General features: G+C 45.7%; 1 protein-coding gene across 1 annotated transcript; it reads left to right on the top strand.

Moving 5' to 3' along the window:
* The first annotated feature begins 431 nt into the window (after nt 1-431).
* Nucleotides 432-1,405, top strand: LOC112340981. Its single transcript, XM_024660314.1, has 3 exons — nt 432-624; nt 725-933; nt 1,019-1,405. The coding sequence occupies exons 1-3, from the start codon at nt 523-525 to the stop codon at nt 1,242-1,244; spliced, it is 537 nt and encodes a 178-aa protein (XP_024516082.1). The 5' UTR covers nt 432-522; the 3' UTR covers nt 1,245-1,405.
* Nucleotides 1,406-17,477: the final 16,072 nt, after the last annotated feature.

Below are 17,477 nucleotides of genomic sequence, written 5' to 3'. Positions count from 1 at the left end.
TTAAATTATATAATCTATTTAACTTCAAACTTTATTCAATTAACCCATTTAGCTTTATTGTTAAACATGTGCTGTTAAGAAAATATATATATATATATAAGTCATTTAATATGCTTTCTCATACCAAAATTGCAATGCCTAATGAGAAATGAATAGGAGTGCCTTTTTTTAATCAGATTTTAATCAAATCCTTATTGACACACTGACCATAGTATATAATTTTCATTAACTTGTATTTTTAACTACAAAACCGTTTGATCATGCAGTCCATTTCAAAAATTCCGTCAACGCTGCCCCACGCTGACTAGCTTTGAAATTAAATGACAAGGAAAAGGAATCCCTTACATGTCACTTTTCTCGATGCGAATCGCCAGCCAGGGACGCGTGGCCGACAGCGCTTTAAACACCTCGAAGCAATCCAATTCTTTTTTCTCATGTAATATTCCTTCGCATCGTTTCCTCTGTCTCTCCCTCTCCTCGTCGAAAACCATCCAAAGCTTTCTCTCTAGTACCCCCCCCGGCATGAAATCCTCGCGGCGGCATTCGCAGCTCGTCTGGATAGTCCTCATCCTCGATGCAATCGCATTCGCCCTCGCGGTGGCGGCGACCTTGCGGATACACCGAGTAAGTTTTTCACAGAGATTCAATCCATCCAATCTATAGTTCTATAGCTCTCGAATTGACTCAATCTAGAAGTTCTAAGCTATTGTCTCTGTGCTGATAGGCCACTGCTCAAAGAGATAGCCCACAGGGCGATGTTTTCACTTGCGAGTATCGCGCGGGTCAGGCCACGAATCTTGGCATCGCCGCTGCGAGTTTCCTCGCCGCCGGGCAGCTCTTTGTGACCCTGGTGACGAGATGTATGTGCTGCCCTTGCCCTCTCAAGCGAAAGGCCGCTAACATCTGCGCAGTCATTCTCTTCATCTTCTCATGGTAAGAGTGTTCTTCGTGGTTCTCCGGTGTTCTTGCCTTTTTACCGTGATCATGCCCGTTTTTACCGTGTGGATTTTACTGCCAGGATCGCGTTTCTCGTCGCGGAGCTCTTTATCCTCACCGGGACCGCGCGCGTAACTTTCCAGAGTAAAAGAGTGTCGGGCTCATCGATCCACGAGTGTAAAGTCGCGCGCCAGGTGATATTCGGGATTGGCGCGGCGGCTGCGTTGCTTACCGGGTTACTTGCCTCAGCTTATTACCTCTGCTACGTGGAGGCGCGGAAGAATCTCCGTGCTGGCGAGTATGTGTAGGGGAGAGAGAGAGAGAGAGAGAGAGAGAGGGTTTTTACTTGTGTATGGTAATTTTGTTCTTTACTTTTCACCTGTATAGTGATTGGATTCTACCTGTGGGACAATGAGTCGGCTCCTCCGTAGAAGTTAAAAGTATAATAATGGATGCCACTTTACCTTTTTCACTGTCCACTGCCGCGCGGCTTGCTCTTTTTAAACACACCGCGAGGCCAGTCTTCGCATTTTTTCGCGAGATTTCAAAGTTTTTGGTGCGAGATCTCGGAGTTTTTGGTGTTTATGGCGATGGGAAAGTCCCCCCAGATCGTCTCGTTAGCTTTCATCTTCCACTCCGTATCGTTCGCACTCGCCGTAGCAGCGGCGTTTCGAATCGCTCACGTAAGCTGCAACCCTGGAGAGATTTTACCACGAATTCTCTAAGATCACTTGCAAATGTTGCTATGTTCTTGGATAGATATAGGCCGCTGCTCAAAGATCTAGCGAAAATGCCGATACTTTCACCTGTGAGCTTCACCGGGCCACGACTCTCGGAGCCACCTCTGCGATTTTTCTCGCGGCCGGGCAGCTCTTTCTACTTCTTTCCACCAAATGTAGGTGCTGCCCGTGCCCTCCCAAGGCAAAGGTTGCAAACATTTGCACTATCATCCTTTGTATCTTCTCATGGTAAAAAGTGTTCTTCATTTATGATCTTGATGATCTCGAGCTTACGTAAAAGCGTTGTTTTCTCACTGCCAGGACTATGTTTCTCGTCGCAGAGATCTTCATCCTTGTGGGTTCTTCACGCGTAACTTTCTCGAGAAAAAAAGTGAAAGGCACTTCATTCCACGACTCTAAGGCTGCCCGGCAAGAGATATTTGGGATCGGCGCGGCTTGCACGTTTCTCACCGTGATAGCTTCCATGGCTTACTATGTCTGCAACAAGGCGCAGAGGAATCTCCATGCTGTTGGCCCAGTGTAGCCAAATTATCATGCCTATGAGAATTCGATAATAATAATAGTACATTGTTTTAGATGATTGTTTAAATTAATTGCACAATAACAATGAAATGTTGTGAGAAGGAAGACTAATGACTGTTGCAAGAGCAAAGCAAATGCAAGCAGCAGCGATCTGGGACATGGCGGCCCATCTGTCACAAAAATGAGAGTGATCTTGCCCAGGAAAAACAGAAACATGGGATTGGTTGATATGTAGAAAGTTTTGTTCTTTGCTTCTTAAAGCTTTAGATTCTAAATAACTTTGCAACCATTTTAGTGGATGGATGTGTCTTTTGAAACAGCTTAGTATATTTCATGCTCATTCTTTTCATAGGATATCGGAACAGCCTTTGTTTCCACGTTCATATCTACAAAAATATACATATCATCACCAACTTTTGTTTGTGTGAACCAGCTACGATAGTCAAACACATAATAATGCTCAAGTTTGGAAACTTATTCTAGATAAAGATTATTAAATATAAATAATTCAATGTTTAGCTTCGGATTTGAAATTTTTGTTTTGGTAAGGTTTAGGGTTCTTCGTGATGGGTGAAGAAGCCCAAGCTTCAGGGCCAGGATTTGGATATTTCCAATGTGGAGCTCATGCGATTGCTGCGCCGAAGAAGAGGGGACGGCCGAGCTTCTGGTCATCCCAGAACAGCTCACGATACCCAGGGAGGTGGCTCAAAAAGCATGGTTTGTGGGAGCTAGCTCAGAGGGCACAAGGCTTTTTCGATTGGGAAAAGTGCAAGGCGATGATACCAGCGGTCAACACCACCACGATGACCCAGTCACAGAGAATGGGCTCAGCTTAGATCGAGAAGTAGTACTTCAAAATATCGGGTAGTGGTACCCTACTGCCTACTGATTCACTCCAAAAGGAGTACACTACCACTACAGGTTGCCGAAGGCAGGAGTCCAGATGTACGAGCTTAAGGAGGAGCACCGGAGTACTGATCAACATCCTGGGAGTTCTACATGAAACTGGCCACTCGCCTATCACGAGATCGAGAAGGAGAGAGACCCCAACATTGCAAAGTTTCTCAGGTACAACATCTTCCAAGAGGTGAAGCGCATTCAGAAGGCGAAAGGAACTTAGGTGAAGACGCTTGTATTCCCTTACATACAAGCGATGCTCTTGGCACAAAAGGACGAACTCCAGCCTTGTGAGTTTTACTTGCCAAAGCAAGAGAAGAAGGAGCAACCACCTAGCAGGAAGAAGGCAAAGAAGAAAACAGCAGAAGAAGTCATCACGATCTCAGGAAAAGACAACAGGAGGAACAACCTCGAGATGAGGAGGCGGCGACGCCACTCACTACACCGAAGAGGAGAGTACTGCGGAGTAGCTCAGTTCATGCTACTAATCCATCACCGCTCGGCAAAGGAGAAGTCACCCAGCCGCGGAGGAAGAAGAGTACAACCAGGAGGGCTGGAAAAGAGGAAGCAGCCACAGTTGGAGAACAAACGAAGGAGCAGACGCAAGCAGAAGAAAAACAGAGAGATGACCACGGAAGAAGCAAACATGTCAGAGGAAGCTCACAGCAGCCTCTGCGAATTCTGCTTTGGGTATGAGGCTTGGTCACAGGGATACACCGTACCTCCTGTATGGAGCTCATCCCTCATTCGTCGGATGAGGCTTCTTTCTTGCCTCAGGCTTGCGTTCCCTCTCCCACGTCCGTTGACAGAGCGCTTCTCAGAATGAAGATCTTATCCTGGAATGTGCAGCTCTCAACATAGGCTCAATAAACACGTTATTCTCAGCTCGAACCTGAGAGAGATTAGTCTGCAGGGCTGCTTGGACATTATTGCGATCTAGGATCACCATGTGGTTGCATGCAGGAAGATTGGTGATGGCGCCTTCTTCTGGAATCCGGCAGTCTCGGCAGCTACGGGGGGGCACACTCTTGATTGTTGGGCGTCGGTGGTCTGCAGCGGTCAGCAGGCATGTGATTCTGGTCCCGGGATGAGCCCAGGCCATAGTTCTGAGGCCTTGAATTCAAGCTCTCTTCCTGACTTCCTGGAGTGGTTGTCTACCGAAGCCTAGGCATTTCAGTCAGGTCTTAGATACAAAATGCATGGTAAGCTGATTGTGGCTCGCAAGCTTACTGTAGAAGTATCTAGATTATCCCTGGCTGTTGGCCTGAGTAGAGGCGATTGCTGACCACCTCAACGAATTGGAAGCCTCATGTATGGAGAAACTCAAAGATCAAGCGTAGTACACAAACGATCGTCAGACTACATGCGGAATTCTTTCGGCCTCTGCGCCCCAACGAGGGTGTTGATGTTAGTAGGCGGACAGCCACGTGGCTGACACGTCACGTAGGGAGACATGTCCGGTTGATTCTTTTCTTTTGGTGGTTGTTTCGATCTAGAGAATCCAATCTCAATAAAAACCACAACATGGTATTAGAGAGGTTCATCGATCCTGGATGACGAGGAGACGAAGACAGCAACCTAGGATGCGTAGGCATGCATGACCAGCAGCGTGACGCATCACCAGACGCATTAGAGCAAGGAGGAGGGTTCTTCAAAACTGGAACTCAAATGGACCAAGTGGATAGGAGGGAGATGGCTACGCCTTCTCCCCCTCCTTCCCCTCCACCTCCTCCTCTTTCTCCCCTTCCTCCTCCAATCCCTTCCATCACTGTCAGTGCCTCCAAAATTCACAGCCACTAATTTTTCAGTCTGGAAACGACGGATTGAATACTACCTAGATGAACGTGGATTGTGGGGAGTGACAGCACGAGACCTTGAACCTGGTGCAGCAGCTCCTCAAGATGAAAAGGACAAATGGGCTGCACTTAATCGCAAAGCCCTTGGTAAATTCTTCCAGGCATTGGACACAAGAGATTTCCGGGCCGTGTCATGGTGCACAAAGGCATGTGAGGTGTGAGTGACCCTCACAGCAACCCACGAGCAGCAGACACCAGCCAATCGTGTGCATCTTCACCAGAAGCTCTGCTCCATGACAATGTCTGAGGCTAATGATCTTGCCACACACATTGCTGCTGTCAAGCAAATTTTAGACAACTTGATTGCCATGGGAGCACAAATGGATGAAGCTGAGGAATGCGAGCATCTCCTCAGCACACTCCCATCCTTTATTCAGTCGCTGCAACCAGTCCCAAGCGGTCAACTTTCTTGGCGAGAGGTCACAATAGCATTACAAAACACTGTTTTGCACTGCAAGACAATGGAGAAGACTGAAACTTCCTTATACAACACCATTGCAAGAACAAGCAAGAAGAAATTGTCATGTTCCAGTGGGAGTTCTTTTAGCACAAAGATATTTACCCCTTGCCCACATTGCAAGAAAACCAATCATGCAAAAAACAATTGTTAATTCAAGTACCCAAAGAAACAACTGAAGAATGATGGTTCATTGGGTTGATGAACCATTAATGCCTTAGCCTTTGTTTTCAATTGTTTCTCTGGATACTTGAATTAACAGTTGTTTTCTGCATGATTAGTTTTCTTGCAATGTGGGCAAAGGGCAAATGTCTTTGTGTTGGAAGAACTCCCACTGGAACGTGACGATTTTTTCTTGCTTGTTCTTGCAGTGGTGTTGTATAAGGAAGTCTCAGTTTTCTCCATCAACTTGTGGCACAAAACAGTGTTTTGTAATGCCATTGTGACCTCTGGCCAAGAAAGTTGACTGCCTGGGACTGGTTGCAACAACTGAATAGTTGTGTCGAAGGAGGATAGGAGCGTGCTGAGGAGATGCTCACATTCCTCAGCTTCATCCATTTGCGCTCCCATGGCAATCAAGTCATCTAAAATTTTCTTGACAGCAGCAATGAAGATCATCAACCTCAGACATTGTCATGGAGTAGAGCTTCCGGCAAAAATGCACACGATTGGCTGGTGTCTGCTGCTTGTGGGTTGCTGTGAGGGTCGCCCACACCTCACATGCCTTTGTGCACCGTGCCACGGCCCCTTGTGTCCAACACCTGGAAGAACTTACCAAGGGCTTTGCGATTAAGCGCAGCCCATTTGTCCTTTTCATCTTGAGGAGCTGCTGCACCAGGTTCAAGGTCTCGTGCTGTCACTCCCCACAATCCACATTCATCTAGGTAGTATTCAATCTGTCGTTTCCAGATTGAAAAATCAGTGGCTGTGAATTTTGGAGGCGCTGACAGTGATGGAAGGGATTGGAGGAGGAAGGGGAGAAAGAGGAGGAGGTGGAGGGGAAGGAGGGGGAGAAGGCGTATGACACAAACCACGGGAATATTCCGAGAATATTCCATGGCCTGTGGGATTTAAGGCCGTAATGCCTTAAGGGTTGGGAGGTTGGCCTAGGGTTCGCTCTCTTGTTCGTTTCATTGGTATTGGAGCAGCACGTTCTTTTGGGGATGGCGGGAGAGCAAGATATTGATCCTGATGAGGAGTATGGCGTTAGTGAGGATAGCCATGACGATGCAGAAGAGACTCTTGATGATGTTGTTGTGCGGCAAGGACGCCAGATTTCTGCAGTTCAAAGCGACATAAAGGAGGTTAAGGATTCCGTCAATCTCATCAAGGATTTCTTGCTTCGCATGAACCCTCAAGGGTTGAATCAATCTCATGTCCGTGATTACCATTGGTACGTCAAGCATGTCAAGGATTATGGTATCGTGGAATGGAAATCATCACCGGATGTTTGTGATAGTCAAGAGGTTGATTCTTGGTTGGAATTGTGGGAAAGTTGTTGGTCTCACAATCCTTGTGAGGATAAGGTGAAGATAGATTTCTTTGTGACGAAGCTTACGGGCCATGCTTCTTCGTGGTGGAAGAACTACATCAAAGCTAATCCGATGCCGACTTCTTGGACTGATTTGATAAAGGTTTTCCACGCTTCGTTTGTCAAGAAGTTTGAAGAGGTTGATCTCGTGAATCAGTTGTTAGAGATCCGGCAGGGGACTTTGTCTTTGGATGCGTATGCCCGCAAGTTCCGTGATCTTTGCCTTAGTCTCACGGGCACCTATAATGAGCTGCTAAAGGTGCAATGTTTTATCAAAGGATTGAGCTCAGTGGATGTGCAGCAGAAGGTCAAGAAGGATTTTCCAGCAACATTGACTGATGCTATCACTAAGGCTCAAATCTTTTCGCCCAAACCGTCGGTCAATTCGGTCAACGCTGGTCAAACGGATGGTCTCCGGGGTGGTCAACGTGATGACCAACCCACCAATACTTCATTTTCAGGGAAGAAACGGCCATTGCTTCGTCGTAGCTTGAAGAGTGGAGATGACAATGAGGCAAAAAGACATCGGTTAGACCAACGAGAGAAGGACAAGGTGGAGGGCAATTGTTTTCGTTGTCATAAGGCTGGACATCATGGCAAGGATTGTCCTCTTGTGAAGGGATCAAAGAATGCTAAGGTGAATGCGGTGGAATCCATCGTGGATACAGTTCAGGCATCTGCTGTGGTGGCTCTTCCACACCCTGTGGCAAAAGTTCAAGAATCTAAGTCTCGAGTTCGTATCAACTCTATAGAGATTAATGGTTCTATGCGCAATCAACTTGTGAAGGCCAAGGGGGACATTCAAGGACATGCTGTTAGTATTCTTTTCGATCCAGGTGCTACACACAATTTTTTGAGCTCTAAGGTGGTGACAAAACTTGGTTTGCCTGTGGAAAAGAGTTCAGTAATCTACAAGGTGGTTATGGCAGATGGACATAGCACTCGTGTTTACGGTGAATGGGCTCCGAGTGTTCCTTTGACGGTTCAAGGGATTCTCGACCATCCTTTGTTTCAGGTTATGGATCTTGGTCGCACAGACGTTATTCTTGGGAAGGAATGGTTTTATGACAGGAAGCCAGGGATCGATTGGGAGCGTAATGTTCTGCGTATCGAAGTTGGTGGCACTATCAAAGAGATTGTCGGGACAGACAATAGTGATACTCCATTGATTAACGCTTTGGAGTTGGTTACATGCATGCATGAGATAGCTAATTCTTTTGTGGTGTACCCGTTTCTTTCTAATATGATCATGTCTGATTTGGAGTACGTTCGTAGGCATGAGGCACAGGTGGATTCCATTCAGGAGGAGTTCCGTGACGTATTTCCGGATGAGTTACCTGATGGTTTGCCTCCAGAACGTGGAATTCAGCATGAAATTGACTTGGTTCCGGGAGCTACTCCTTTTCAGCGACAACCGACTCGTACTAGTCCCGCTGAAGATGAGGAGATTAATAGGCAGCTTGCTGAATACCTTCGGAAAGGGTGGTTACGGATCAGTAAGTCTCCTTGGGCTGCTCCAGTGGTGATGGTCAAAAAGAAAGATGGTACATGGTGTCTCTGTGTGAACTACAAGGGATTAAATGATAGGACAGTGAAGAATATGTTCCCGATCCCTCGTATCGATGATTTGCTTGATCGTCTTCGTGGAGCTCGATATTTTTCGAAGATTGATTTGAGGCAAGGATATCATCAGATTTGTGTCCAGCCAGAGGATGTTCCGAAAACTGCATTTCGGACAAGGACAGGTCACTACGAGTTTTTAGTGATGCCGTTTGGTTTGACAAATGCTCCTGCAACTTTTCAGAGATTGATGAATCACGTTCTACAACCTTACTTGGGAAAGTTTGCAATTGATTATTTTGATGATATCCTGGTATTCAGCTCTTCCATGGAGGAACATGAGATGCATGTGCGAAGTGTTTTACAACTTTTGAGGGACAACAAGCTCTACTCGAAGTTATCCAAGTGCGAGTTTTTTTTAGAGGAGATTGGATATCTCGGGCATTTGATTTTGGTACATGGAGTGAGAGCTGATCCCGCAAAGATTCAGGCCGTGGTTGATTGGCCTATACCTTCCACAGTGCATGATCTCCGTAGTTTCCTTGGTATGGCTAGAGTTTTTCGACGATTTGTGAAGGACTTTTCAGGGATAGCAGCCCCTTTAACTGATCTTCTCCAGAATACGTCGAAACATGCTACTATTCATGGTTGGGATGAGAAGTGTGAAGTGGCATTTCAACGTTTGAAGCAGTGTTGTGTCTCTGCTCCGGTGTTGAAGATTTTTGATCCTGAAAAGCCTCTTGTTGTTGAGACAGATGCAAGTGACATTGCTATTGGAGCCATTTTGCTTCAAGTTGGGCATCCTCTTGCGTACATGAGCCATAAGTTTGATGCCACACAGCGGAATTGGTCTACTCGAGACAAGGAGTTATATGCTGTGATTGCTGCTGTGAAGGAATGGCGACATTATCTATATGGATCGGACTTCCATGTGGATTCAGACCATCAATCTCTCCAATATTTCAGTCGACAAAAGGATCTTCGAGGCCATCTTGCTCGTTGGCAAGAGTTCCTGCAGGAAATGTCTGTTAAGATCCGGTACAAGCATGGAGGTGATAATAAGGTGGCTGATGCATTATCCAGGATGGTAAATTCTATCTCGTTTGTGAAGCTATCCAGCGATCTCTTGGATGAGCTTAAGGAGTTTGCTGACTTCGACTCCTTCATCACTGATATTCGTGCGAAGGTTTTGTTGAGGGACGCCTCTACAGATTTAAAGGGTGACAAGTTTGCGTCATTCGAAATACGAAATGGAATCCTGGTGAAGAAGGGACGTGTTGTGGTTCCTCGTGTTGACAAACTCATCAAACGGATTTTGGTTGAGTGTCATGATGTTCCAAGTGCTGGGCATCCGGGGGTATTGAGAACGTATATGTTGGTGAAGAGGCATTTCTTTTGGCCTGGGATGAAGTCAGATGTTGAGAAGTACGTACGTGGTTGTTTGACCTGCCAGGCGGTCAAAGTTGATCATCAGAAGCTCGCTGGCCTCTATCATCCTTTACGTGTACCCGAGAATAAGTGGGATAGCATCTCGATGGACTTTATCACTAGTTTGCCCAAAACCTTTCGAGGAAATGATGCTATTTGGGTTGTTGTGGATCGTTTGACGAAGATGGCTCACTTCTTCCCTGTGAAGACAACGATAAAAGCTTCTGAACTTGCTCAGTTGTTTGTAGACCGGTTATTCAGTCTCTATGGTTTGCCGGGTGACATTGTGAGTGATCGAGATCCTAAGTTCACGTCCAAGTTTTGGCAAACGGTCTTTGAAAAACTAGAGACTAAACTGAGCATGAGTAGTGGTGAGCATCCACAATCTGATGGGCAGACAGAGCGCATGAATCAGCTATTAGAAGATATGCTACGGTCTTTTGTGGGAAACTTGACTCGACAGGGAGTATGGGAAAAATACTTGCCTTTGCTTCAGTTTGCTCACAATAGCGCTCATCAATCGGCTATTGGCATGTCTCCTTTTATGGCGATGTATGGTTATGAGCCTAGGTCTCCTGTGAGTTTGAATTTGGCTTTGGTTCGAGTTCCTCATGCTTGTGATTTCCTGGAGGATATGCAAGACAAGCTTGAGTTGGCAAAATTGAACATGAGGCAAGCTCAAGAACGAGACAAAAGATTGGCTGATGAGCATCGTCGTCATCAAGAGTACAAAGTTGGTGACAAGGTTTTCCTTAAGCTGTCGGATGCACAACGGTCTCTAAAAGGAGGTGGCAGTGCTAAGTTGTCTCCACGGTATTGTGGACCTTGGACAATTTTACAGCGTGTAGGGGATCTTGCATACACTTTGGACTTGCCAGTTAGTTCGAAGATTCATCCAACGTTCCATGTGAGCAAGCTTAAAGCGTGTTTGCACTCTGGTGATATCGTGGATCAGTCCATCATCCAGGTTCCAGAGATTGATGCAGAGAAGGCTGGTCCGGCCAATATTCTTGCTCAAAGATTGGTGAAAACACGCCGAAAGACAACTAGGGAGTTGTTAGTTCAGTGGAATGGTTATTCCATGGACGAAGCTACATGGGAAACGGAGGATGACGTGAAGAGAGTGTTTCCGAGTTTTGGTTATGACTTGGATGACATTCCTGAGGAAGAGGAGAATTGAGTTCTATAGCCGTATTGCTATATGATTTGAGCCGTTTGTTCTATTCTCATTCTCTTGTTTTCCATGACCGTATTGTCATGTGAGAAAGCCGTATTGCTTTCTTTCTTTCGTGACCGTTTGTTGCGACGTTGGTGTTGCCGTTTGCACATCTTTTCTCCATGGCCGTATTGCCTTGGACTCCCTTCATTTGAGGCTCGTTTAGCTTCTCGAGGCTACCGTATGTGGCTGGGTCATGAGGGAGGGGAGAATGACATGAACCACGGGAATATTCCGAGAATATTCCATGGCCTGTGGGATTTAAGGCCGTAACGCCTTAAGGGTTGGGAGGTTGGCCTAGGGTTCGCTCTCTTGTTCGTTTCAGCGTAGCCATCTCCCTAGGAGACGCTCCTATCCACTCGGTTCCAGTTTTGAAGAACCCTAACCAACTGAACCATCCTCCTCCTCGCTTCAATGCGTTTGGTGATGCGTTGTGCTGCTGCTCGTGCACACCTACACATCCTAAGTTGCTGTCTTCGTCTCCTTGACAACAGATTCTCCAGATTGAAACAACCACCAAAAAAAAGAATCAACCGGACGTGTCTCCCTATGTGACGTGTCAGCCACGTGGCTGTCTACCTACTCTCAATAAAAACCACAACAGCAAAAGCACAGGCTAGGAGTTTTGCACATTTCATTCCAGCAGTGGATCTACAAGACAAAAGCAGCAACAAGACGGTATAGGATAGACCTCAGCCTGTAACCCAGAAGCAGACACAGGATACAAGCGGAGGAGCATTACTGCAGCCAAGAAAGGATCTCCAGCAAGCACCGAGGACCGTCAGATCCAAAGGTCTTAGAGTATAAATAGCAGTAGCAATAGGAGAGACAGGTCCTTTCAGTTCAAGGAGCTAGACCCTTAGAGAGTTGCAAGCCTTGAGCTAGCATCTTTAAGTTGTACTTGTTCATGTACACCTGTGCATGCAGAGAATGAGGAATGCATCCATTCATATCCATCTCGAGTACTGGATATTGGAACAGGTGTAAACTTTGCAGTAGAATTGTCCTACGACCATCTTGCTCACTATATCAACCAAAAACCAGGCTCAGGGGACTCCGACCCTGAACCTAGGGCTGCATCGAAGTGATAGATTTGATCATACACAGCATATACCATTCATTAGCATATGCTAGCAGTTAGAACTGCCAGCCTTTTAAGGGGGGGAATCCAAGTTATGGATCCCCATCTTCATTCATTGTTTTCATATCAATACACAGCACTAATTCACTCATCTTTCCCTCTCAGCCTCTGGAGATCAGGCCCTTTCCCCCTTTGTTTACTCATTAGTAGTAGATACCTAGCGAAGAGGAGTATCCACACCTCTTCATTTGGCAACCACAACCTCTGAATTCCCCTTTAGGTTCACAAATTCTTTAGTTTTTTCTCCATTCTCTGTGCACATATAGCAAGAAAGATCAAGAAATCTACCCAACTCACCAAGATTTGTCAAGATTTGACAAGAAAATGCCACCACCAACAGGGATCAAGAGCGTCCGAGCAGTCACCACCCAACGCAGTAGAGGAAGACGCTTCCCAGAGGAGATCTTTGAAGAATTTGAAAGCTCTCTCTCAAGATCTTCGAGTCCAATCACTGACGAGGCACTCCAACAACTCCGACATGACACAATTTGACTGACAACCGAGTTTCTGCACCAACAACCATCCAGTCGACCAGCACCTCCATCAGCAGATGCCCTTGGCAACTTCATTGGCCAACTCCAACTCTGAGCATAAGAACACACACTCCAAGCTCAAGAACTCAACTAGTGCACTTGACACAAACTGACACCACTGCCAAAACACACCCCTCTTCTGAGCAGTTGTCGACCTGGCAATCCCAGCACTCCAACACAATTCCAGTTCCTGCGCCCACTCCTAATACCGAAGCACATCCTCTGAACCTGCACCAACGATGAACCCATCACTCTGTTACCCAGTGTCAGAGAACTCGTTGAGGGAAAACTTGACAAAGCACCACCAATTTTTCAGCAACCCCTCCGATAGAATCAGCAGCTCAGCATAGAAGCGACAGTCCAAACTCAGTTCAAAGTCAACATGTTCACCACAACAACTCTTGCCAATCACGCCATCGCCTGATCCAGACTTGAACAACTCAACGACATTATTGAAGAAATCATTCCAGACAAACCCGAGTATCCCAAACTCTTCATCGAACTCCATCTCAACATCAGCAAGTGGACGACCAGTCTGCATACTGCACCAGCCAACTCGACCCAACACAACTTGACTAAACACAACCCGACTCAGCTCAACTCGACCTGACACAACCCAACTCAACACACACCACCGTCGACATTTGCATCGAAAAGAAAGAACAAGCTCAAGAAACAAGTCGACCAGATCTATCATTACCCGATTCCTGATGACTTTATCGACAATTGGACCGCTGACAGTCTTCCCAAAGTTCTGACAGAACTGCATGACTGACTTGACACAACTACTCCAACAAGTTTGAACAGTCCCCGATGACATTCAGGAACTCATCCGACAGAAGACTTGACACCTCCTTCCCCGGAGTCACTTCGTTCAATTGACTAATGGCATACTTCTCCATGGGGAAGAATTTCTAGGACCCTTAGAACAATTAGAGTTGTTTTATTTTCAATTGCTTTACGAAATTAAATCTGCAACATCACAGGAAACACAAGTGTGACACCAACAACAAGTAGAATAATGCATGTATCCAAAATCAAGAAGAACATCCAGCAAGTTAGAAGAAGCCCGACAATAGCTTATCCAACGTTTAGATAGAGATTTGAAGAATTTAGAAACAAGGAGAAAGAAAGACCAAGAGAAGCTGAATCAAGCTATCAAACCCTCCAAGAGAGAGAATTACATCTGACATAAATTCTTACTGCGAGCTAACTCCGACAAACTAGTCTTGGACATCTGCGAAGAATACAACAACTACACAACACCACTGGACACACCACTGGCAGCACCCTTGACGGCACCCACCAAAGTGCCCAAGCCCGACCAAACATTAGAGCAGTTGACATAGACTATCCCTGAGCAACAAAACATTTTTCAAGTAGCATATAACCAGTTCAAAGGTACATTCACCAACTCCATCTACAGTGATGACGAACGACTGAGTTTCCCACTTGGCTTTACAGACTTCACCAGACTGGCACCATTTTTGCCATACCGACCGATATTCACAGCACCAATATATCCGACATTTGCATCCAACATCTACCGAAGCCCGCTATCAACAAGACCTTTCAAACATGCTTTCGACTTCAATGCACTGACAAGACAACAACTCGACTTCACCCACTACAATCACACTCCGATATACCCGGTCAACATCGGTGAAGATGAACAACCCGAATCGTCCAATAGTCAAGCACTCGACGAAGAAGTTGACAACTCACACCGAGCTGACAAACAGCTACAACATCCAACAACAACGAAGTCGACGAACCAATTGTCGATAACAACAATCTTCAACAACAACCACAATCATCACACAACTATATGCTCAAAGAACTCTTCGACAATCTAGAAGAACAACCACAACCAACACAACATAACTCCGATAAGTACGTCGACAACAAATTCGAACAGCATCTTCCGGAAATTAACACCGGCAAGCAACCCACTGCTGACGACAATGTTGATGACACACCTGAAAAGAGTCCCAAGAAAGAAGAAAAAACAGAGGAGAGTCCACTAAACAACAACAACAATTCACCAGCTTCGTCCTACACCAACTTGCTCTAACAACCCCTTGCTACAAATCACCTTCAAACTCCACAGTGAGAACCTGACAAAACAACCTTGACAATACCGACATTACTACCAACCGCAAATGGCAGTCACTACCACCATCGCCAACATACCCATCGGAAGACACGTTTCGTATCCACTATTTCATGGTCTGAAGTCAGAAGATGCCGAGAAACATGTCAAATAGTTCCAAGAAGCAATCTGAATCAACAGCCAAACAACCAAACTCCCATACTACTTCCAGTGTACCCTTTGAAAGAGAGCCAACGAATGGGCTCAAACACTTCCTCAAAATACAAGTTTCAATGACCTCACATTTAAGCTCATTGACCAATTCAAGTCTTCCCTCACTCAAAGCAAACAACTTCATAAGATCCAAAACTCAAGTAGAAGTTCAGTCAATCCATCGATGACTACTCTCAAACCTTCACTTGACATGCCAGCAAATGCAGCAACAACACCACCGAAACTTTACTTTACCAATGGTACATGCAAGGCCTCTGACGATCCCTCCAAGAAGTGGCGACACACATCAACATCGCCACTTACCCAAACTAGCAAGAGCACTTCAAGATGTTCAAGCTTGACGAATGACAGCACAAGTCGACGACACCGACGACTCAGATTCTGACAGTAGTTCCAATGACGAATCTGACGATGAACTCAGAGAGAATGCCAAGTCAAAACTTCGGAAACTCAGGAAAACAATTGACAAACTCAAGGGAAAGGTCAAGGCCAACATCAAAGAATTTCGATCTGGAATTTGGTGTATTAAGTGCAAGAATGAAGGACATCCACCAAGTGACTGCAAACTCTAAATCTCCAAATGCCAGATCTGTGCCAAAGAAGGTCATGAAGCCAAGACTTGCAGATTTTGAAATTCTCTGAAAGTTCGGCAAATCTTGAACTATCCGGACAGTAGTTTCAACAACCATATCTGAATCAATACTTTGACAACTACCTAGCACCACCTCTGACAAACTGGAGACCACCGAGAAACAACTTCCAACAACAGAGTCGACAATGGAATGATCAACCTCACTACAACAACTACAACAACAACTACAATGATCGACAATACCCACCAAATCGGAACTACCTGGAGAACTAAGACAACTATAACCAAGGATACTAACAATACCCGAGATACCAGAATTGAGGATACCAAGGCCAAGGTTATCAATACCAGGGCTACCAAAGCAACTACAACAACCGGCCATGGCAACCTCGACTTCAAAACCAAGGAGGTCTGCCAAGACTTGGTCCGCTGCCTCCTCGACAACAAGATCAGAACTAATAGTGACTACCAGCAACAAGGATGGTTGAGACCGACAAACTACCTTATGCCAACAATGATGACTCTGATCCTCAAGTCATGGCAGTACAAACCCGAGCATGAATTCGAGCAAAAAAACAACAACTGGACAGAGATTTTGAAGATAGTGAAGAGAAGGGCCCAAAGAGCTTGACAAAACTTCGGGAATGGAAAAAGAAGCAAAAGTTAGTCGCCAAGATACAATGGCAACTCACTCTACGACTACCTGAATTAGTGATTTTAGACTCTGACAATGAAGCTCAGCCATCACCAGCTCAACAACAATGCCAAGACTCAACACTAGAAAACCGACAGACAAATCACCTAACATTAACACTGTAGTGCATGTGATCATGGGATGACTGTCACTGTGGATCCTTAGAACTTTAGGGGATAAAATAGCCACTAAGGGCTCTCTCATCAAGCAATTGCCCCTTTTCTAGTTGGCTTAAGGGGAACAAACATTCAACACTCTAATTCAAACTCACAACAGCACCGATCCTCACCAAGCCCGACTAGATACAAGAGTTCCACATTCATGTCAACACTTCCAACATCGCCACTAGCACAATTCTCAATCAAACTCAGCACAACAACCGAGATCAACCGATCTACTACGCTAGCCAACTACTCAACCCAGCTGAACGAAACTACACCACCACAGAGAAAGATGGCCTACTCACTTCAGAAGTTCTGACACAACATACTGTCAACCAAAGTTGTCCTTTTCGTCGATCACAAGACACTCCTTTACCTCATCAACAAGCCGATACTATTTGATTGAATATCAAGATGGTTCCTTTTACTACAAGAATACAACTTCGAAATCGTCCACAAACCCGGCAAAAATCATGAGCAAGATGACTATCTCATCTGGATCACCACCGGCGACAAACCCGAAAGACTCACTGACAACTTACCCAACTCAAACCTGTTCCGAGTTTCAATACTGGCAACCTGGCTTGGCAACATCTTCAGTTACCTGATTTCAGCAAAAGTTCTAGACCGGTACACCACGTCCGACCAAAAGAAGACTTTCGTCACTAAGACCCGCTGATACTCAGTCTTTGGCGGCAGTCTCTACAAACTCAGCATCGACAACATTCTTCGCCGATGCATCAAGCTGCCAAGCACAACTCAAATCATCAAGGAAGCTCATGCTGGACCTTCCGGCGGACACTTCACTGCTGACACCACAACTCAGAAGATTCTTTAAGCTGGCCTCTGGTGGCCGACACTCTGGCACGACACTGAAGAATTCTGCA

The sequence above is a fragment of the Selaginella moellendorffii genome, unplaced genomic scaffold (genome assembly GCF_000143415.4).
Source record: "Selaginella moellendorffii unplaced genomic scaffold, v1.0 SELMOscaffold_73, whole genome shotgun sequence".
In the NCBI taxonomy this organism is placed as follows: domain Eukaryota; kingdom Viridiplantae; phylum Streptophyta; class Lycopodiopsida; order Selaginellales; family Selaginellaceae; genus Selaginella; species Selaginella moellendorffii.
Note: the sequence above shows the minus strand (reverse complement) of the source record. Positions and strands in the feature narration are given on the sequence as shown.